The 23,096-nt window shown below is 30.4% G+C and overlaps 2 protein-coding genes across 12 annotated transcripts; both read left to right on the top strand.

Annotated features, from left to right (window-relative positions):
- Positions 1 to 14: 14 nt before the first annotated feature.
- On the top strand, positions 15 to 19,058 carry LOC122521478 (dmX-like protein 2). Of its 11 annotated transcripts, none has more exons than XM_043642260.1 (41): positions 15 to 518; positions 961 to 1,158; positions 1,256 to 1,409; positions 1,530 to 1,613; positions 2,170 to 2,382; positions 2,458 to 2,593; positions 2,688 to 2,885; positions 3,003 to 3,181; positions 3,261 to 3,473; positions 3,850 to 4,003; positions 4,090 to 4,451; positions 4,558 to 4,847; positions 4,925 to 5,131; positions 5,224 to 5,514; positions 5,601 to 5,747; positions 5,831 to 6,089; positions 6,168 to 6,421; positions 6,513 to 6,726; positions 6,808 to 7,170; positions 7,249 to 9,507; positions 9,599 to 9,913; positions 10,007 to 10,108; positions 10,168 to 10,350; positions 10,421 to 10,657; positions 10,743 to 10,880; positions 10,984 to 11,216; positions 11,300 to 11,481; positions 11,550 to 11,916; positions 12,007 to 12,237; positions 12,312 to 12,564; positions 12,651 to 12,855; positions 12,938 to 13,199; positions 13,257 to 13,430; positions 13,511 to 13,609; positions 15,381 to 15,467; positions 16,660 to 16,720; positions 16,818 to 17,026; positions 17,129 to 17,273; positions 17,339 to 17,556; positions 17,669 to 17,752; positions 17,822 to 19,058. In XM_043642260.1, exons 1-41 carry the CDS (start codon positions 432 to 434, stop codon positions 17,936 to 17,938), a joined length of 10,164 nt encoding a protein of 3,387 aa, XP_043498195.1. In that variant the 5' UTR covers positions 15 to 431; the 3' UTR covers positions 17,939 to 19,058. The 11 variants fall into 11 exon arrangements, with proteins under 11 accessions (XP_043498195.1, XP_043498194.1, XP_043498193.1 ...); XM_043642259.1 differs by having other exon boundaries at positions 10,165 to 10,350; XM_043642258.1 differs by having other exon boundaries at positions 4,546 to 4,847; positions 4,925 to 5,143; positions 10,165 to 10,350.
- Positions 19,059 to 20,744: 1,686 nt separating this feature from the next.
- Positions 20,745 to 22,852, top strand: LOC122520763 (solute carrier family 25 member 46). The gene is made up of 5 exons (XM_043641012.1): positions 20,745 to 21,355; positions 21,457 to 21,739; positions 21,879 to 21,935; positions 22,029 to 22,305; positions 22,385 to 22,852. Exons 1-5 carry the CDS (start codon positions 21,190 to 21,192, stop codon positions 22,802 to 22,804), a joined length of 1,203 nt encoding a protein of 400 aa, XP_043496947.1. The 5' UTR covers positions 20,745 to 21,189; the 3' UTR covers positions 22,805 to 22,852.
- Positions 22,853 to 23,096: the final 244 nt, after the last annotated feature.

The raw sequence follows: 23,096 nt of genomic DNA, 5'->3' as shown, positions 1-23,096 counted from the left end.
TGTTAGAATCTGATTAGTCGAATTCCAAAGCGAGAACCAATCGCATGAGCTGCCAGTTCGAACACTCTTACATATTTTATAGCTATATATTTATTATATTATAGTTCGATAGACGAAGGATATATAAAAAGATAATAAATGTTAGTGCAGAGATTTTATCTTACGTTATTACGTAGGTGTTGCATCTAGAGATTGTACTTTTTTATGATCAGATTCATTAGATAAAGGAAGGAAGAAATATAGTGATAGAAATCCATTTAAAGATGGCCGCACCTTCGCGGCTGGATTACTGTGTCACGTCAATTTTACGTGTCCCTTCGGGATTGCGAGAGAAGGTGTTGGTAGCTGACTAATTCGTGCGTGATACTTATATTGGTTGGAAACAAAAATCGTTATTAAAAATGATCTGATCGCAGTAATACGATCGCATAATGAATTGTCATCAAATATTAAGCGGGGCCTGCAATGCAGGCGACCGCTGTTACGCTGTCGGTTCTGTCGAAGGAATATCTTTTACCGTGAGTTTATTACTTTATTTCCTTTAGATTCATTTTTTCTCAGTGGAACTGTATATCTATATATTGTACACGTATTTTATGATATCATCTTAATCATGATAACGATCTTATGTCGTGATACCAATTAAAGAAAAATAAATTTGACTTAAAGGAAACGAATGTCAGCTGATTAAAAGACACTTTTGTTGTGCATACATTTCCTCTATGCCTTCGCTAACATCATTTATTCGATATTGTATAATGTTGCAACATTATAACAACTGAATCTCTTTATCTATAAATACGCATTTTATATTTTTTTCTAAGACACTTTGTTTTATTTTCTCATATTATCAAACATTTTTCAATATTTCATACAATAAATTTATATACATAATATATATACATTTTGATATAATAAATATTTGTTCTTGTATATGCAATTAATTTGTATTAAATTCAGGCTTACGCCGCTGGTTGCAACATTGTCATTTTGGCTAACAATTTTGAGCGCGTTCAAATTATACCAGGAGCTGTACACAACTATATCAGGATTAGTTGTTTGGATTGTAGTACGGATACAGGAAAGATTGCTGCAGCTTATGAAAATCAAGTCTGTATATTTGAACCGACACCGCTCATACATAGTACTTGTTCACATGTGCGTATTATATGTTTTTTATGATACTAAATTTTTATTATAAGACCAAGAATATAATGTAAGTTTATCGAATCTTTAACCTATCATTTTATTTTAGCAATTGGAATATCGTTGGGTTCAAACAGGCAGCTTACAAACAGAGTCTAATATCAGTTCTTTGTCATGGAATTTAGAAGGAACGAGGCTATTAACAGGTGGCGAGCTTTTACAATTATGGCATCAAAATATTACGCCATTCCAAGAAGAACATAGTAAGTTTATCATATATATGTGTGTTGATAAGATTAAGAAAGAAAATGTATTCGTATTTGGACTCTTGTACTACGACAACTTTCTATTTGTATTTATTGATTTAACAATATTATACACAGCTGCGAAGGCAAAAACGTTACAGTCAGAAGAAAACGCTACGAGTGGAAATGATCAAAATATTACCACACACTCTTCCCAAGATCGTGAGTTCATTCGTTTTGAGAATGAACATTAGTATGTTTTGCATGTGGAAATATCGCATTATTATAAAGCTTTGAATATATATTTTTATTATTAAATTATTATTTATTATTAATTTTTGAATATTAGCAAATTCAATTTAATTATTTTATTTAAATGAGATTTTTCTCTTTTTTATTTAAATAAATATTTATATATTAGTTAATATATAGAACTATTACTTATATGCTAGTCGATATTATAATTTGAATTTTTCTCAATAATTTTATATAATCAAAAATTCAGCTAAATTAATTTAATAAGAGTTCAAAGCAGCAACAATTATCTTTTATATTATTTAGCATCATGAGCCATAATAATCAAGCATGAATGTAAGCTTAAACATATTATATTAGCAAGTTAATGCTTTATATGCTATATGTTGTATCCCTAAAATATATATTGAATATGTAAAGGACGTTATGTTTACATATATTTTTTATTTTATTAAATATAACTTAGTAATATAACTATATACAAAATTTATGCAAACTTATATGCATGCATATTTTGTTGTAGCCGGAGCAGTGACATTTTCCATTGGAGGTGAAGCTGAAAGTCCTGGACCTGGGGATTCCAATAACGCTAATGATCCTGGTGCATGGAATTGTGTATGGAAATGTCGTACAGCTACGCCAGTTCATCTTATGAGATTTAGTCCGGATGGAACTTTATTCGCAACAACAGGCATGAATGACAGATTAGTCAAAATCTGGTTTGAAAATAAACAAAGTCAGTACTTTATTTGTATATGAAATACTCAAATGAATATGTCAAATAATTCTATATTTATTTGTTCACATTTAGTTTTTCCATTGCGAAGCATAGATCAATCAAATTTTAGTCAATCATTATCAAACGATAGTTATAGCTTTGTGTACGTAGCACATCCACGTGCTGTAACTCACTTATCATGGAGAAAAACAAGCAAATATATGCCCAAGTATGTACACCGTATAGAGAAAAATCAAATTTAATTAAAATCTATCTCTATCCAATGTTTAGAATTTTAATACAAATTATTTTTTAACAATCAGAGGTTCGGTATCTAACATGTTGGTAACTTCATGTCGGGATAATATTTGTCGAGTGTGGACAGAAACCATACCACCTGAAATAGAAGGTTTGGCTAATATGAGTCAATTCGAAGGTTCTGATAGACATGGACATCATGGAAAACATCGCCATCATAATATGCATAAACATAGATTTATGCAACGACTGAAGCATATGAAGTATGTTGAACATATTTTGATATTTTAATAATATAATGTTTAAATTTCACACAAGTTGCATACGATTAAGAAATATTTTCTATACAAGTTGTATTATATTATTGTCATTTTCTTTAGAACATGTTTTCATATTCGTCGCCATGCGAAACAACAACATCAAGCGGGTCATGCGGCACCTACCTTGCCAACTTTACCTTCAACATATTCTGTGCATGATTTTCATAATAATTATCAAAGTTCTGGCCATTATCCAGGAATGCACTTTCACTTAGCAGCAAGCATTAATGCAGAGACTGGTATTGTAATATATTAAATATTTCAAACATGTAGATAATATTACTACGATATAATTTTTAATATATATTTATCTTACAGATATTCCGTTAGTACCAAGCTTAATAACTGGGGATCCTGAAAGAGAACCAAATTTTATTTTACATTGGCTTAATAACAAAGAAATGCATTTTACCATGCAAGCTGAAAGTATTTTACAAGAGCTTACACGAAAAGTAGTAGAAAAGGAAGAGGGCTTACAACAACAAGAAGTTGATCATACAGATCATGATTTGGAGGATGAATATGCATTGAGTAAATTATATAACTTCTTTATACTTGTCCTTACTCTGTTATCATTTTCAATTCATCGCATGTTATCTTACTCATTTTTTAATGTTTTATCACTGTTCTTGTCATAATTAATTTATTATCTGTAATGTATAACATAACAACTTCAATTTTAGAAATATATCAAAAAAATATACATATATATTAGGTGCAGAATTCGGTGCCTTGAATAAATACTAAATTTATTTTTAAAAAGCACCTAATTAATTTCTACACTTAATATATATATTAATAAAATGAATATATAACAAGACACATCACAATGCATGAAATATAGTTTTTCGTTAGTAAATATCTTTATTAGGAAGCATCTTATCCTGTTATGGTATGCTTCACGCAGAAAAAGGGAATCGATCGCAAAATGCACAGAAGCAAGGGGTTGGTGGACGAACTGCAAGTCAAGAAGATCACAGTAGCGATGAACATCATACTACTCATACTACTTCCTCTCATCATAGCTTGGCTCATAGTGCACATTCTCATCAAAGTCTTAGGTATGATACAATGATTTTCTACGTCATACAATATTATCACACTTTATTAATAATTTGTTAGATTAATCTAATAATTTATATTACAGCAACACTACATCTATAAATTCTATTGCAACAGATGCAACATCTTCGATGAATCATGCACCAGATTCGTTGGATACAAAAATAGAAACATTATTGAGAGATTGGCATCATAATCCAGATTTGCTTTTTTCAATTCATCCTATAGATGGAAGCTTTTTGATATGGCATATTGAATGGTTAGATGAATATCATCCTGGTTCATTTAGACAAGCACAGATTTCATTTTCAACCCGTATACCAAATGCATTTCCTCTTGGCGATGCATCTACTATGAGCCACAATGTATCCATGTATTCTCATAATACTGGAGGACCTTTATTGAACATTCGAGAAGTTGCTAAATCTTCGACTAAATCTACAGATCGTAAGTTCTCAAATAATAGAAGTCATCCCAATATCATTAGGGATATAAAATATTTACATTTTGTAGTACCTTATCTATTTTATAAATCATTAAGAATTTTTTAAAGCTGCTGAAGTAACAACTCCATTACCGAGCCTTATCGAACAAGACGAGGAGCAATCGACATTAACTTCAAGAGCAGGACAAGAATTACTGAATAGTGTCCAAAATATTGATCAAAGTCAAAATAAAACAACTTCCACAGGTGTTAACAATGCAGAAAGTGGAAAGAATCAAGAAGCTGTTAATGATTTGTTAACTCATCCTAGCCCAATGGTATCAATGGTGTCAAAGCACTCCAATGGAACGTTAAATCTTTGGCAACTAACATTCGCTGATAAAACCAAATTCTCTCAAGTAAGCTTTTTGTCATTTTATTTGTTTCCCACCCATGAATATGAAATATATTTTTAATACAATGTTTTTTATATTAGGTGCTAAGCATAGGCCACGCATGTAGAGCTTCTGGACATCGTTTTAGAGTAAATGACATTACTTGTCATCCTGTTCTTCCATTGTTGGTAACAACTTCGCACCATAATATACCCGAGTTTTCTAACACTTGTACTCAAAATTCGGATACTTCAGAAGATGCAGATCATAAGCAGGATATAATTAAATCAAAAGACATGTCATCGGCTGTATGTATAAATGTAATTTTCTTCTTTTTATTTTCATTAACATACGTATATATATATATTTTTGTTAATAATAATACACTTGTATATTTCAGGGTTTCTGCAGTGAATTAATTCTATGGCGTGTGGATGCAGTAGGACCTTTGTCTAAAAGTGGTGGGGTTTCTGAATTAGCGCGAATTAATTCTCCAGAAATTTCTGCATTTAGTAATGTTGCCTGGATTCCAACATTATTACCAAGCACAACATTAGGCAATCTATCTAATTCTCCTAGTGCTTGTTTTGTTGCCAGTGATGGAGAATGTCTTAGAGTTTATCAAGCTGTCATCGATGCTAGAACTTTATTGGCGGAAGTATCTATCAGTGAAAGAAGGAGCCGAATGATGGTTTGTTATATCTTCTAATTATTTTAATATTAACAATTGATATATAATGTAGCGTTAAATTATCCTTAATTATTATTTTTATTCAGGATTCATTGGCCAGTCTTTCTACAGATATATCATCCGATGATGGTATTAGACATTCTATACACGATAGAATAAAAATAGTTTCTCAACAATCAACAGCTAGACCAGGATGTATAATACAGCTAGATGCTATTGATGATGCTACTCATGTTGGTTTTGTTTATTACGATAAACATATATCTATAGAAATGTATAATTCTAGGATTATAAAATGAGAAATGTACAATTCTAGGATTGGCAAAATACTCAATTCCTTCATGTATTCCAAGAACAATTAATTACTGGTGAAAGAAGCGATGAAAAGCAATGCGGAGTAGATGCCTCAACTAATGATTTAGGTCTTATGGAATCAACATTAGATGCTATGGTGGATCTTCAACAATCTGCAATTTTTGAAGAACCATTTTACATCGTTGTATTAGAAAGAACTCAACAAGGAACAACAGTACACATGTGGCGTTTGGTTATTGCATCACAGCCTGAGACAACAGGTATATACTACACATTTATTGCTAAATATATGATAACAGCATCTTATTTACAATTCTTAACTCTTTTTCTACATTCAGGATTGTCAGGATCAATGATGTATGTCCCGGATTCTCATTTAGTACAAGATGAAGATGAGGAAGGTACACCTGGTAGATCTAGTCATCAAGAAGGTAAAAGATCTCGCAGACCAAGTCAAAATGGATATAGAAGTAGACGCGAAAGTCAAGCTGAATTCGATACGGTTTTCCTTCATCATCGACATAATAGTCACGTTCTTATTACAACTACCAAAGTTTGCACTCAAGAATTACCATTACCGGACGGAGTCGAGGTTTTTATTCTTATAGATAATTTTATCCAATAGATGTATATATATATATAGATAATAAACAATTATTTATTATATTTTTCTTTATAAATAGGTAATACATGCAGCTCCAGCAGCAGGACACTTGAGTAGTTCATCAATATATCCTGCTTGTTTTGCACCATACATCATTGTAACAGCGTGCAGCGATAGTACCATACGCTTTTGGAAATGTAAAGTTACAAAAACTTTACCGGACAAGCTTGATTATGAATGGTGCGAATGGGAAATGTTCAGGAAAGATCAAGAATCTACAATTGATATTACAGGTACATTCAGTATAGAAAAAAATTGTTAGAATAATATTTTAATTATGAAAAAATGTCATATTTTCTAATATTATTTTCTAGGTCAACCATTAAACATTAGCGCAGCTTATAGCGGTCGCATTGCTTGCGCATATAAATACGGCAAATCATTTACACGGCCCACAAAAAGTGATCCTGATTCAAGATATGTTAATCTTTGTGTTGCAATATATGAATGTGAAAGTACAGGTGGCAGTGAATGGATTCTAGAGGACACAATTCATTTGAAGAATATTCATTTACCTCGAATACCAGTAGATCAACATTTAGATCTTAGCTATTTGTATGATAGTAGATTCTTACAAAAGAAGCAAAGGCTTACGCAAGTTTTACAGACTCTTAGCCACGAAGATATACGATCGACAAGGAATGGTGAAAATGGAGAAAGTACTAAATCCAATGCTGGTAATATACATTAAATAATGGATAATTTTATAATTGAAAAATACTTTTTATATAAAAATCATATCGTATCTATTCAAGGTTTGTTAGCAGTTCCATCATTTAGTACTCTTCAGTCTTTGAGAAAATCAATCATAGAAAATGGTAACACGTGTCCATTGACACAAAAGCACTTGGTTCAACTAGATTGGGTATCCAAGGAGGATGGTTCGCATATATTAACAGTTGGCGTTGGATCCAAAATAATGTTATTTACACCAGTTTGTTCTGATCTCGCACAAGCGAATATGAAAGCAATGAAAGAATCTCAAAGCAGTAATAGACCGATATTAAGAAAAACTTCATCATTAGCGCAACCACAGTTTGTAGATGAAATTCGATGGATGAAATTAAGGAAGATCGAATTAACTACAGCCGATGGATTACCACCTTTACCTATGCAAATATCCTGGGTGAGAGATGGAATTTTAGTTGTTGGTATGGATTCAGAAATGCACGTTTATTCACAATGGAAACCAAATCCAAAGAAAGATTGCTTCCATTCTAATTTACAACATCAGGAATCGGATGAATTTCAAGCGAGTAGAAATTTAAGAGACGAAGATTTAAGAACTTTAGCTCAAGAAACGTCGCAACGAAGATTGGCTAATGTATCATCTATGCCACATTTATCGCGCGTTAGTAGTATTAATTTAACAATGCTCGATGCTAAGAAAAAACGTGGAATGCAAAATGAGAATGTTAGTTTCGATTACATGCCTGATTATGGTCTTTTTGAAGCATCAAGAATAGCTTGTCCTGTATTACCGCAGTATCATCCTAAACAATTAATGGAATTGTTAAATTCTGGCAAAATTCGATGGGTCAAAGCTATTCTATCGCATTTAGTTAGATGTATAGGAAGTTCGTGTTCTTTGAGAGTTGACGATGAAAATCTGGTTAAGCAAAGAGGTGGGTGGTCTAGGTCAAGGACAATGTCAGTCAGTTATGTTGGTACAACTTCGCCGCTTGAACCAAGAGGTTCAACAACGCAAATACCAGAAGAGCTAACTTTGGATTATGCCGAAATAACTTCCATATCACCGTTACCTCTTTGGACTCTTTTAATAGCAGATAAAGAAACAAATGCTATGCATCAACAAAACGAAGATAAACAGGATTATAACGAATTATTTGATAGTAACTTGGAAGAAGGTGATTCGTTGGATGATTTGTTAGAGGAAGATTATGATTGTACTCGTCAAAAGGACAGACGAGCTTCGGTACCAGAAAGACAAGGAATATCTCATTTCGGTCCCAGACAGGGTAGAATGTTGTCGCGTCTTTTAACACATACTCATTTACCTGGTCTATCTAGTCTTGACCAAATGCATCTTCTTGCATTAGCTGATACCGTGTCAACCTGTAACGTTGACTTCGCAGAACGTTTTGCCATAGATGCAGCTAAGAGTGCTATTGCAAAAGAAAATTTAACAGGTATACCTGACGGGGAAGCAGTTTCTATGGATTCATTGGATGACTGTGGGCTCAGATTTCTTTTAGCTATGAAACATTATAATTATTTAATACGTTGTCTTCCATTGGCACAAAGAGCACAATTCCAGAAGCAAGGTATTTCCTCTAACAACCTTGTATGGGCTTTTCATTCTGAGTCTGAAGATGAATTGCTAGGATTAATTCCATCCTTTGCAAAGGGACAACCCAAGTGGTCTGTATTAAAAGAGCTTGGTGTTGGTTGGTGGATTAGAAGTAATATTGTGTTAAAACGATGTATTGAAAAGATCGCCAAAGCTGCATTTCAACAAAATCAAGATCCTTTGGATGCTGCTATTTATTATTTAGCTATGAAGAAAAAGAATTTAGTATGGGGATTGTTTAGAAATAAAAGAGATGACAGAATGACCTCATTCTTTGCAAATAATTTTACAGAAAACAGATGGAGAAAGGCAGCATTGAAAAATGCATTTGCCCTACTTGGAAAGCAAAGATTTGAACATGCTGCTGCATTTTTCTTATTGGCAGGTGCATTGAAAGATGCCATTGATGTATGCTTAGACAAATTGAATGATATTCAGCTTGCAATGGTTATTGCAAGACTTTATGAAGATGACACTACGTCCGCACATATGAGAAGTTTGCTTTATGAAGAAATTTTAGGTTGCGATAAGGAAGGTCAAAATCAAGATATGAATAAATGTCATCCTGATCCTTTTCTACGAAGTATGGCACTATGGATACTTAAAGATCATTCGGGATCTCTGAATACATTGCTTTTAACTAACGTTGGTACTATGCATCCACAATATAATGATGAGTCTGAAAAACCTGAGGGTGCTACTGGTAATTTTTCTATCTACTTATAATTAATTATCATTAATCAATACTCTGCATAACATAGTTATTTGTTTTTTTTTTTTTTTCATATTTACAGCAAATCCAAATGTCTTCAATTTTTATGTTTACTTACGTACACATCCGCTATTAATTAGACAGTATATTGCTTCTACTGCACAAGATAAAAAGAAAGGTCATTCAGTAGTTATCTCAGGATTTAGTTATGGTACAGATGTGAAGACCCAACCAGATAAACATCTAACGTTAGAAGACAGTATTACACCCTTAGAAAGACAATTATATTTCACTACTGCTCACGCTCATTTCAAAGCAGGCTGTCCTGCTCTTGCTCTTGAAGTTTTGTCTAAATTACCTAGTAAAGTCATGGATACAAATTGTGAAAATTCACCCAGTAAGTTTTCTTTTTATAAAATATTTGTGTTGGATAAATAATATTATTTAAAAAAGTAAATGAAAAATTCTATAAATATTGTTTGTTATTTAGGTCTTTTGAATAGTCCAACCAAATCCAGAACACAAGATGCACAGATAGATACAGGAATTATTGCTTGGAGCGGAGAAACTAAAACAACTTCTGATGTTCCAGGTATAAATTAACTATAAATTTATAATAACAAAAAATTAAAATTGCAAATTTTTTAGTAGATTCATCAGCTTCTCTTGATTGGGGAACTACCGATTGGTCGCAACCTATTATGCGAGAAAATGAAGAATTAGTGTTAAATTGGGATGACGATAATGCCGATAACGAAAATGATGATAGTCCACCATTAAGCATGAAAGTGGGTGGAAATCAAAATGATGCTGTTAATAAATTAGTGAAAGAAGGTATAGATATTTTCTTTTTTTTTTTCGTCATTATTTTTTAATTAGTAAATTAAAATATTCAACATTTTAGCAGAGGAACTTGCTAAATCTCCCGGACAGTTGGACATTATGGCACAACAATTAAAGTTTGTTGCTTGTTTAAAAATTCTCATGGAAGAGTTGTCAACGTTAGCTACTGGTTTTGAAGTAGACGGAGGACAACTTCGTTATCAATTGTATGTGTGGTTGGAACGAGAAGTAGATGCATTAAGACAGCTTTGTAATTATAGCGTCACTACGGATGGTGATGTAAACAATGCTGCAGAATGTAATTATATAAAAAAATTTTATTGCCATATCAAAATAAGAGAAAACAAATTTCTATATATGCTTTATTATGAAATGAATTTTAGATGAAGGTGGAATGGTTGATGAAGTACCTCCGTGTAGGGCTGGAGAGCAACCAACATTACATGAAATATTAGTTGCCGAAAAGTTAGATTTTGAAGCTAAAGTACAAAGAGCTGCTAAAAGAAAGAAATGGTTGAAAGGTATACAACATAATTAAATCGTATCAAATATAAAAATTCAAATATTTAAGAAATTATATATATATATATATATGGAAAAATAATACTTTATTATATTTTTTAGCCAATGAAACTTTATTAAGAACATTATTATCATATTGTTCTCTTCACGGAGCATCTGGTGGAGGCTTAGCATCCGTAAGAATGGAATTAGTACTTCTATTACAAGAATTGCAACAAGAGAAAACTCAACAGCAATTACTTAGTCCACTTCCTTTCCCTACTACTCTTCCTTTGTTAAGTGCAAGCGTTGCTTGCAATAAAACAGTGGTAGCTGATCCTGTTAGACATTTACAGGTTCGTAAACAAGAACTACAATAATACACTTGATATTAAGAAAATGATAGCAAAATGGTAATAATTTTATTTTTCATGTTTAGTCTTTGGCACACGATATGTTACAAACATTAGTAGAATTACGAAATCCTCCAATGCCTAATAGAAATACATATTGCCGTGAAGTATTTATAATGAGAGATTTAGCAGTTGCTCTTAGTGCTTGTATTTATCAATCTTTATGTGATTCTGATACTTTTGTTATGAAACATCATCAACCAGATAGGTAAAATAATTTTTATTAAATAAGTATACAGAAATAAATATTCGTATAATATTTGACAATTTGTTCAGCTTCCCGGCAGTGGCAGAAATAGAAACATTTTCTGGTGGACATTTAGTTGCTTCTAATCGTTATCATCGACGATATTCAACGGACGATGGAGTATGCATAACTACCTCACCTTCTAAATGGCCAGGCGTAACAAATCTACGTGCATTATTGGCACGCGAAAAAGATGAAGATACACCTAAATTAAATATTCTTCTTTGTGAAACTTTTGTAGCAACTTATATGAGCTTATTTGTTTATGCTTTATCAAGCTGTGATAGCCATATCTTATATAGACTTGTTGGCCAACGTTTTGACAATTGTACCTGGTCTTGTCTTTTTGGAGGTGGTGTTAAAAAATTATTGCGAGTAGCAAGCACGACTAGTCAGGTTAATATATATATTTTAATAATATATCTTCATATACCATGGTTCTCTTTCAATCTATGTAAATTTTAATCATCTGTATAAATATTACAGAGTGTTAATACAAATACTATTGAGAAAGCAGAGATTTCAAATGAAATTCAAAGTACTACTAGTGCTATGTGGAATACCATGACATCATTGACTAAACAACGTATGAAATTGAATATGAAATTGTTAGGACAATTCACAGGACAACAACCAAATATGAAAGAGGACAAACCAACTTACAGAGAACAATTCGTTTCACCTCAGATGAGCATGGTTTCGTATTTTCTGATGAAGGTAACATATTTACTTATTCTATGACAAATATATATACTTTAAATACAAATTATTTATCAATTGTATTTCATCAGCCTCGTATAGAAAGCGAGTATGCGGATGAAATTGATTACGATTCGTCAGATTCTGCTGTATCAGACTTAGATTCTTCCGAAGATGAGGAAGACGTGTTTGATACAAATTCGAAACCAAAGAATAAACCAAAGGACAACATAGAACATTCTAATCCAAACTCACATAGTTGGTGCATCATGAGATTAGCAATTGTTAAAATATTACAAAAACAATTGCAGGATTTCTTAAATGTTGCTGGCATAGAAATGCAAGGTAATTTTCTTCTATATATTTATACTGTAATTTAATCGGTTTATTATAAAAAAAATATATATATAATTGATAATTTTCTGTTACAGAATTACCGGTAAGTAGCCCATTAATTCATGGTACATTAGGTATCGTAGCACAGTGGCAAGAAACCTTACGAGAAGAATTAGAATCAAAAGGACCAGCTCCTATAAATTATATACCAGGTTGTACACCAGATCCAGCACCCACGCCTGGAAAGCCAGCTATTCATAAGTATCGTGCATTATTAGAAAAAGGAAACACGCCTTTTAAGTGAGTACAATTAAATTTAAAAATACATTCTGTTAATAAATGACCTATCTGTTTAAAATGAATAATCTGTTCATTGAATTAGTACCCGCATGGCATCCGCAGCTCCTGCAAATCGTTTATGGTGCTATTTAGTTAGACAAGAATTGGTTCAAGATATATTCATAAGAGCAGTCTTTGGAAAAAGAAGATCATTGTCATCTATACTCGATAGCAATCAAATAGCTATAGATAATTTAAATCGAGGAGAGGATAAAGGAAGCGACAGTGGTACAACAAGTGTATCTGAGCCTGTCAGAATTATTCACAAAGAACAAGATAGCATTAGTGCATTCTGCCTAAATCAGGTTTGTTTCGATGTATATATTACAATGACAACATAATGATGTTATTTGTCTGAATAGGTGAATGGAGGATTAATGGCTTTAGCAACTCCACGTGAGGTTCAGGAAATGAATATATCCTTGCTCTTAGAACTTCCATCTTGGCTAGAAGATGAATGCGAATTCGATATAATTAATTTAACTAAACAACCAGATGCTGAGCCTGTGCAACCAACTAGTTTCTTAGTTATACAGGTATAAATCTAATAAATATTTATTATTTATTATCTAAGGATGAAGTAAACATATTTGATACTTAACTTGATTATTTACAGACAGCAGCTGATCGTCCATTACTTGCACAAAGTCCACAATCGAATAGTCCTCAACCTCAGTCAGGTATAGCGAGCCAAAGTGGCAGAGGTGCTAGTGTGGTGAGTTGAAATTTATATCGTATAAATTCTATATGTTGTCTGTCAGTAATCTGATTTCTATGTTTTCAAATAATCATCTTTGTATTATTTTATTTATTTATTTGTTTGTTTGTTTTTTTTTACATTATAACTAATATTATTATTATATTCTGTGTTGTACAGGACACTAAAGTTTTTCTTTCCTTTATTTTCCTAGTGTTTATAACATTTATTGCCTATTCGTTTAACATTTTCTAATCTGTTTGCATTGTTGTCTATTATATTGCCCAAAATTTTAATATCTTTTTCTGATTATTATTATTTTTTCAAATATTTCAATATGTATATGATTTTATGGTTAAGAGAAACGGCATTTATGATATAATATTAAAAATATGAAATATATCTCAATTTAAAGATAACCATAACTGAATATCAATCGATCGAAAAATGTTGTGCTCCTTTGCATCTGTGTTAATGTATATAAATCAATTAATGTTTGTATCCTCGTATAATAAATAAGTCTAATTTTTACTGGCACCATAATTTTTAAAATAACTTCAAAGAGGTGGATTTATATTTAAAACAGAATATAATGGTGGATACAGTTAAGTTATAAAACAGCAGCTAATAATTAAATGAAGGAGAGAAATAGTAGTAAACATAATAATAATATATAATTATATTTTGGTCAAATTGAAATTATCAAGATTGGTAAATATTTATTTTTAAATATATGCAAATATTCTCCATTTTTCATGCAAAACATTAATTATTCAGGTTGTCCTTTTGTATTTATAAAATAATACAAATTAAGCAGTTTCTCTTAAATAATTTACATTGTACAAGTATATTGATAAAGCAAATATAAATTTCATGTAGTGTGCACTTAGTGGCTTTATTTCTTATTTGTTTATCTTTTATTATTATGCGACGTACACATTTGCAATTGAATTTTTTGTACCACTAATATTTTAGCACACAAATTATACTATTATTATTTTTTATTGAGTAACATTATAACTTTGACTTTACATGATCATGTATTGAAGTATTATTTTTTTGTCTTAATTATTTAAATATTATGGAGTCAAAAATCTGAAAAATCTGAAATATATAGAGGTTACTTTTATCCATTGCATGGAATGTCAAGAATTAAGTTGCACAGTGCCTAATCAATTAGGGCACGGCTATATGCAAGGCTTGCTCGTTTTAAAAGATATCTATTTAAGTTTTGCTACAAAAATGTAATATTTGGATCAAAACAAATGGCATATATAAGGTGGAGCACTTGACTTGATTACCTACATATTTTCTTTGTTTACAATTACATTAAAAAACTTCAAAGGAAAAAGTTGCACTATTGCAGAGAGGAAGAAAGACTCTAATGGTTGAAATAATTTTTTTTCCAGATCCATTTTTTTACGAGATTCAAAGGTTCGCAATAGTGCAACTTTTTCCTTTGTCATTTTTTAATACAATTATAAACGAAGGAAATATTTTAGGTGATCAAGTTAGGCACATCATCCTGTATATTGAAATTATCAGATGATATTTTACTACTATTTCTTTTTTCAATTTTTTTTTCTTCTTCTTCTTCTTCTTTACTTCTTATCTGAAAATATCCCAATATGAAAAAATAAAATGACGAGTCAAGCCTTGGGAGCCATGAATGTGACATATTGGGTCGGGGTAGCACAAGTGGTGACAGAGACAATGTTGCTTGTTCAATGCTTGCCTAACATCTAACTTGGTCTGCGTCACTGACCTGGTGGCTCATTCGTTCGCTCAGATGAAGGGGATGCCTGCTTTTCCTGGCTCCCACGACCTGCGTTTCTGTCAGTTTGTTGCTGATAGGAGCAAACACTTGTTGCAGCCGGTGAGATAACGATCAAACAGACCCTAGCCTGTCCTAGTGCCAGTTTCATGTTCAATTTCTTGCCTGCTAATGCAGCCTGCTCTGGCTTGTAACATCTCAAAATAACATATATAAATATATATACATATATTATATATACACCACTGTCATAATCAAGTAATTCCTTATAGTGTTATTAAATTTCAAATGATATTTATATTAAATCATTGATTTTACAAACCAGATATATAAAAGAAATTTCACATTGAATTTTTCATAGTTCAATGGTAAGGCATGGTTACATTCAAATTGGATCATTACGTTTTGTGAATATCACAGATTAGACGTTGAGCACAATCTTGAAATTGATTAAGTGATAATTGTAATATCTTGCTAAGGCATGATTTTAGAAACATGTATAGTAATTGATGTCGTAAATTTAACAAATTCTAGTTATCTATAGGACATTCATTATTATTCATTTATTCTTGATCTCACAGTATGTACAAAATATATTTCATCTTCAAAATTCAACTGTAACAATAGTGATATTCAGTTGGTGGAGCTTACTTAGAACATAGATCTCATCAAATTAGCTATGTTAACAAATTCATGGCTTTTGTATAAAGTATACGAATTCTAGTTAAACATATATTGCAAATGAGTGTATTCATTGCATGTTGCAGCATTGTATATGTATAACTCGACACAAACAAATGTTTTTGATCAACATAAATTTCATGTAAACGCGTTAAAATGCTGCTGCATTCATATCTGTTTCGCAATCATACATTAAACTTTAGTATCATTATCAAAACAAGTTTTTCTTTTTTTTTTTCCAAATATTACAGTAAATATTAATGTATTAAACGTACATGGTACAAAACACATAAATATTCAATTGACGAATGTTAAAAAAAAAAAAATAAAAAAAGCAATTCGTGAAATTTTTATTTTATCATACTTTACATTCTCTCTGCTATGTATTGCTATATATTATCTGACAAAGTTTCAAGCATGGTCTATATAGATCGCGTTATTTGATAAAACAAATAATTGCTATATATTTTGCATTTGAAGTAAGGAACTATCTGTTATATTCATACCTGCTAAGCATTACTGCGTTGTTATATTCATTTACGGATATAAATATATGTACTGTTAATAATTAACATATACACTCGTTTAATATTATATTGTTTTATTGCAACAGATTCTGAAGCATAAAATCGATGGTATCAGAAGGATTTCGTCTCATCCGCTATTACCACTGTGTAAGTATTAATAAAACTTATTACCATAAGTTATTATATTATATACTTTATATACAGTTCAAATATTCATTAATAATCTGTATATTTGTGATTATAGACTTAACTGGATCACAAGATGGATCAGTCTCATTATGGGAATGGGGTCATCAAACAGCTGTTGCAACGCCAAGACCATCAGGTACATTCGCTAAAGTTACTCGTGTACGTTTTTCTCAACACGGTAACAAATTTGGAGTTGCCGACTCCGATGGGCACTTAAGTTTATTTCAAGTAGCTTGCAGAGAAGGAACAGCGCGTCCATTCTTTGTAAGTGTTGTTTTTTTTTCCCCCATGAAAATGTATTAATATAATTAAACGATCAGTCTATTACTCGATTATACTAATCTTTAAATGATATTCTCTATTTAGAATTATCAGTGCCATAGCAAAGTAACAGCTGATTTCGTCTTTCTTGGAGCATGCAGTCTGATAGCTACTGCAGGTCATGGTTCGGAAGGACGCAATGTTGCACTTTGGGATACGCTATTACCGCAAAATAAATCTCTAATACAAGGTATAAGTACAATAATTTTATCGTTAAAGTGTACATATTATTTTATCAATCATTCAACTTATTAGGTTTTACGTGTCACGAACAAGGAGCTAGTTCTCTTGTATTAGCACCGCAACATCAGTTATTGATAAGTGGTGGGAAAAAAGGAGACATCAATATATTTGATGTACGACAAAGACAACAACGTCATAGATTCCAAGCACACGAGTCTGCTATCAAATGTTTAGCATTAGATCCCCACGAGGAATTTTTTGTTAGTGGCGCTGGAGATGGAGATATTAAAGTAAACACATTTTATTTAATACCTGATTTAATTTACAAAGAGTAACAGTAAAATCAATGTAAATAATTATTACAATTAATAATTATTACTATTATTGTTATTGTTATTATAGATATGGGGATTAACCGTCCATTGTCTTCTACACTCTTTCCCTGCTGAACACCCTCGATCTAGCTTTTTCAAAAACATTGGACAGGTATATTGTGAATTATTTGAAACAATTTATTACGAAGGGCAATGTTAATATTATTTTTGTATTTCTCAGGGCGTTACACAATTACATGTAGACTCAGCAGGGCGTCTATTTTCGTGTGGAGCAGATGGTTCAATGAAAGTTCGTCAGTTACCGGAGCGTGACTGCGTTGTTCATACATTATATTAGAAAATATAGAGTAAAAATTTGTGCTTCTCAAATAAGTAAAGTGGCGCGACAAATTGTTTATGCTTTATGAAGAATAGAGTGGACCATTAAAAATAATTGCATATGTTATTATCACATCACACACCATATACGCGCGCGCATAGGCAATTATATATCATTGCCAGTATATTACACTTCTGTTTATATGACTTAACATATGCAAGCGAATTGGAAATACTGTATCAAAAATACAGTTAAATACAGTTAAAATACAGCTAAATGTATAAAAAATAACAGTCTAAACTTTAGAGAAATTGTAGTAGCATTGACAAATGATTTCTTCAGAAAGTTCCATACAAAATATAATCCCTAAGTATAATATATATAATATTATATATATTATATCATATTATATATATATATTATATTTATAATTTTACAATATATATACGCACACATGTTGATAGTGTGGCACAGTGTTTTAACAAATTAATATGTGTTATAGGAAATAGTTCACACATGAAGAAAAAAAATGATAAAAAATGAAAAGAAAAAAAAAAATAAACGATGTATTCCAGATGGAATCATATATAGCGTCGCCTAAAACCAAGGTTCTAGAATCTAATTAAAAAAGAAATTTTCATTTTAGTTAGTTCAGAAATTAGCTAGTTCAGCTTTGCTGTAATATTTTCAGTATAATTTGCTATATACCTTTAAAACAATGTATTTTCGCCAAAGTGTATATATCATAACGATAAAACGTAATTTATTATTAACAATCATTCCTTTCTCATATGAAAGTAAATTTATTGATTGACGATTAAATCTCTAATCTATGCGAATCACAATACTTTAATGTAAGATATCAAATTCTGTGGAAATAGTTTTATTCGAAAGAGAAATTCTTTTGAATTACAAAACCTAAACAATCATTTCTCGCAGAATGTATAGCTAACAAGAATACAATCAAATGTACATTATTCATATGAGCATTGTTTATAATAACATGGAATGCGCATTTTCAAATATTAAATTGTTTTCCTTATTTAGGCAAAGTCAAATGTTGATGTCTTTCGTCTATAGTACATTATAAAGTGAAAAATTATTATAATATTCGTTATAGTAGTCATTAAGTAGAAAATAATCTGTGTAAAAAAAAAAAACATCTCATATAAGAGAAATAAACTATTAAATGATAATGGCGATGATTGATAACGACGATGACGATGATGATGATATGATGGCGATGGAATATAAATTTCTAAAAAAGTACATGCAAGTTGCAAATACATTTTGGACTGGAAATAATGTTAACAAAAAAAAGGTCTTTGAAGGCTGAAAAATGAAACAATTTAAATAAGTTAATTGAGATCGATATGTTATTTATTCTCTGGAACTGAATATGGCAGGTTCCTATAACTGAATATTTAAACTAATTTCGTATACAATAAGCTGCGTCTAAAAGAAATACAAATAAAATCATTAAACCAATGTAAGATTATAACTGAAACATTTATTCCAATCTTAATATATATATATATATATAAATATTATTGAATGTACACTAATATTTGCGATTTGTTATTGTTGTTACGTTGAAGCAGAAAGCATATATTATGGCCATAATCACGTATACACATACAAATATATCTTTAATATATAAAAATAATAACATGTTCCTGTAAAAGGAATTATAATGAATTATTTGTTAAAAAAGGAAAAACAATTTCCAATATTTCATTAACTTAAACTTTCTTGTACATGATTCGTTGTACAAAAGTAAGTAATCCATTGTCAAAAAAGAATAAGTATATAAATATTAAAAATGCCCTGCTTCATTTATTATTGCGTGTATCATACATTGCGTTATATGATTTTAATTAGGATTCGAAAGTACATATATGTTGGATATTAATATATTAAATAACATAATTATAAGTTACTATAAACAATTGTTATTAGTATGTTGGTAATTCAACATGTGAATAATTGAAAAAGTCAAAAGTAGCTTGTTAATGATTTTAAATGTTTTCAAATGTGTATTTACATTCATTGACTTAGGGCATATTTTTAAATAATTAACGTATCAAGTAATAATCAAATGCTACAATCTCTTGTTGCTAAATGGTACAATTACTGTTATATTTATGTAACTAAAGTTAACTATGTAATTCACTATAGTTAACTAAATAAACACGTTGAAAGTTAGATTTTGCATATAGTATACTATGCTTGTCGGTATAAGAAAAAAAAAATTATATTGACCAGTGTCTGATTAAATAAATGCAATTTAACATGAGATTATAATTCTAACTCGGTAATCTTATAGTATTATACAGAATACTTTTTGTTATATATAACAAAAAGAAATATACTGTCACTGTTGCTTTAACTTGCTTATACATAAAATTGCTATACATAAAGACTATTAGCGAGTGTCATACTAAGAAAGTACTTGAAAATATGTGTATTTACATTGTAAGTATTAAAAAGTCGGCTCATATTAAATTACTTCTCCCTTTTTATTACCCTATTAATTAAAACATTTTTATGATAAAAGTAGATATGCTTAGTTTTTCTAAACAATAATATTTAAATATATTCTTTTATATATATACATAATTTTATTTAAAAAGATATCTGAAAAAAGATTGCACTTTAAAATAGAAAAAAAAATGTATTATTGGTAAGGATTAATTTCTTTGATAGTATCGATTAATTGATATATTATATATATATACTGTTTATCGCATCATGTAAAACTGTATTTCAATGTCGAATAAATAGATACATAGGTTCATATAATATTCATAGATACGTACACATTTATAGAACAAATTAGTATGAATTCGTACTTGAACGTGATGATATATACGTAATTATTAAAAGTTTTTAATAGTCTTTTCTGTTTTATATTCAAATAATTGCTAATAATAATAGAGATCTATCAATTGAATTAAAGCCGATTACACAAACAACTAATACATAGAAATCGATATATCGCATATCTTAGAAGAAAATGAACGGAAGCAGAGTATACATTATAACCAAGAAAAATGTATTTTATTATTAATTTGGATTTAGTATAATAATTAATGATCAAATTAGAGTTATTATCTTACTGTATCAAACTTTTGACTATATTCTAACCTATAAACATTAGACACCAATGTCGACTCTAGCTATCAACTGTCGACATTGTGCTATTGTGTTATTACTTACTAACAATTATAGGTAAAAATTAGAAAATTAACAATACCCGTTCAAAAAAAATGGCGGGATTGGAAAATTACGAAAAGGTTTATCGAGGACGTTTGATAGAAGCCCGGGATGACAAAGATCATTTACGAAAAAAGTATCATGGACATGATGTTATTCATCCTTTGGATATATCAACTCCTTATCCTTTAGCAGAAGATAGCCCGCCTCATGATGATGGTTAGTTTTCTTTTACTTTTTTATTTTATTCTCTTATTTGATATACATTTCCTTATTCTATGTAAGAGTGAGACATTAATATATATTTTTTATCCTTTTAGATGTCGCCATAAAGAAATATATAGTATTAGGATGCAGTCTAGTCGGTTTAATCACAGAGAATTTATTAATTCATCCTTTTATCGTTCTGAGACGACAATGCCAAGTCAATCCTGGATCTACTAAGTATCACTTGGTACCTATTTCTTTAATTCCTCTAATGGTACGATTACATCAGAGCCAAGGTTTAAATACTTTGTGGAAGGGAATCGGTTCTGTCTTATTAGTAAGAGGCATGACTCTAGCAATCGAAGACCTGATTTCTAAAGTTACACCGTGGCCAAAGTAAGGTGATAATCTGTATAAAATTAATCATTTTATATTACTTTTTGCAACTACACACCAACTTTAAGAATATATTATTAACGTGTCAATTATTATAAGCGGATCAAGTATTGTTAAAATAGTACAAATTTATTTTCAGAGAAGTAACGTGCAATAGTTCGTTGAAAGCTTTTGGTCAGCACCTACTTCTGAAATGGTAACAAGTATTACTTTTTATATTTAATAAATATCATTTTGCATTTTTCTCTCAAATACTATTTAACTAATATGATTATTACTGATCTAACAGTGTATCTCTAGGCATAGTAACTCCATTTTATTCCGCTTCACTTGTGGAAACAGTACAATCTGAAATAGCGTCTGAAAGTCCTGGTATTTTAGATGTTTTTCGAGATGGTGCTTTACGTTTGGTTGAAATTAGCAATAAAGGCAGACTCATACCCATTTATGCCCTTTTACCACCTACTGTAGCCTACGGAGTAACTAAATATCTTTTTACTCTAATTGTAAGGGGCGTTACAAGTCGTATCATGCATATAAGACATAAGCATCGTCAGGAATATATGGTAAAATATCTTGAAAAATGTATTCTGTATTGTTTATATATAAAATATTCTTTTTTATTGATATGGATGTTTTTTTTAGGGAGCATATAGTCGTGATTTACTATCCGAAACATTAGTTCAAGATATTGAATTACAATCGATATCAATTTCTATGTGCGCAGCAGATGTATTATTTTATCCTTTAGAAACTGTTATTCACCGTTTGCATCTTCAAGGAACACGCACTATTATAGATAATTTAGATACAGGAAAGAGTGTTACTCCATTATTAACAGGATACAGCAGTGCTACCGATTGTTATCGCACAATAATTTCCACCGAGGGTCCACTGGGTTTATATAAAGGTTTTGGAGCTCTCATATTACAATTTGGAGTATACGTTTTCGTATTACGTGCAACTAAATGGATTTTAACGGAACTAATCACAAAATTGAGACCAAAGCCTAAATATAAACAAGTTACACGGTCTGAAATTTTATATCATAGAGATTCAATGTGAATATTTTTTTCCTTTATAAATATATATATATAAATTGTTTCACATATACAAGAAATATTTTTAGTAATTAATTTATTAGCTAGATTGTGCTATAATGATTATTATATAAATGAAATTTTGTGCTTTTTAACCATAAGGTACTTATATAATTAAATATGTGATTAAATATACAAAACATTATAGAAACAATGAAATATATATATTATATTAAAACTTCTTAAGGTTTTAATTTTATAGATATAAAATCAACAATGTTTAAAATTTATAAAATAAAAACACTGATTCATATTAA

This window comes from Polistes fuscatus, unplaced genomic scaffold, assembly GCF_010416935.1.
Source record: "Polistes fuscatus isolate 324 unplaced genomic scaffold, CU_Pfus_HIC Scaffold4, whole genome shotgun sequence".
NCBI classification, from domain to species: domain Eukaryota; kingdom Metazoa; phylum Arthropoda; class Insecta; order Hymenoptera; family Vespidae; genus Polistes; species Polistes fuscatus.
This window is presented reverse-complemented; position numbering and strand designations above follow the sequence as displayed.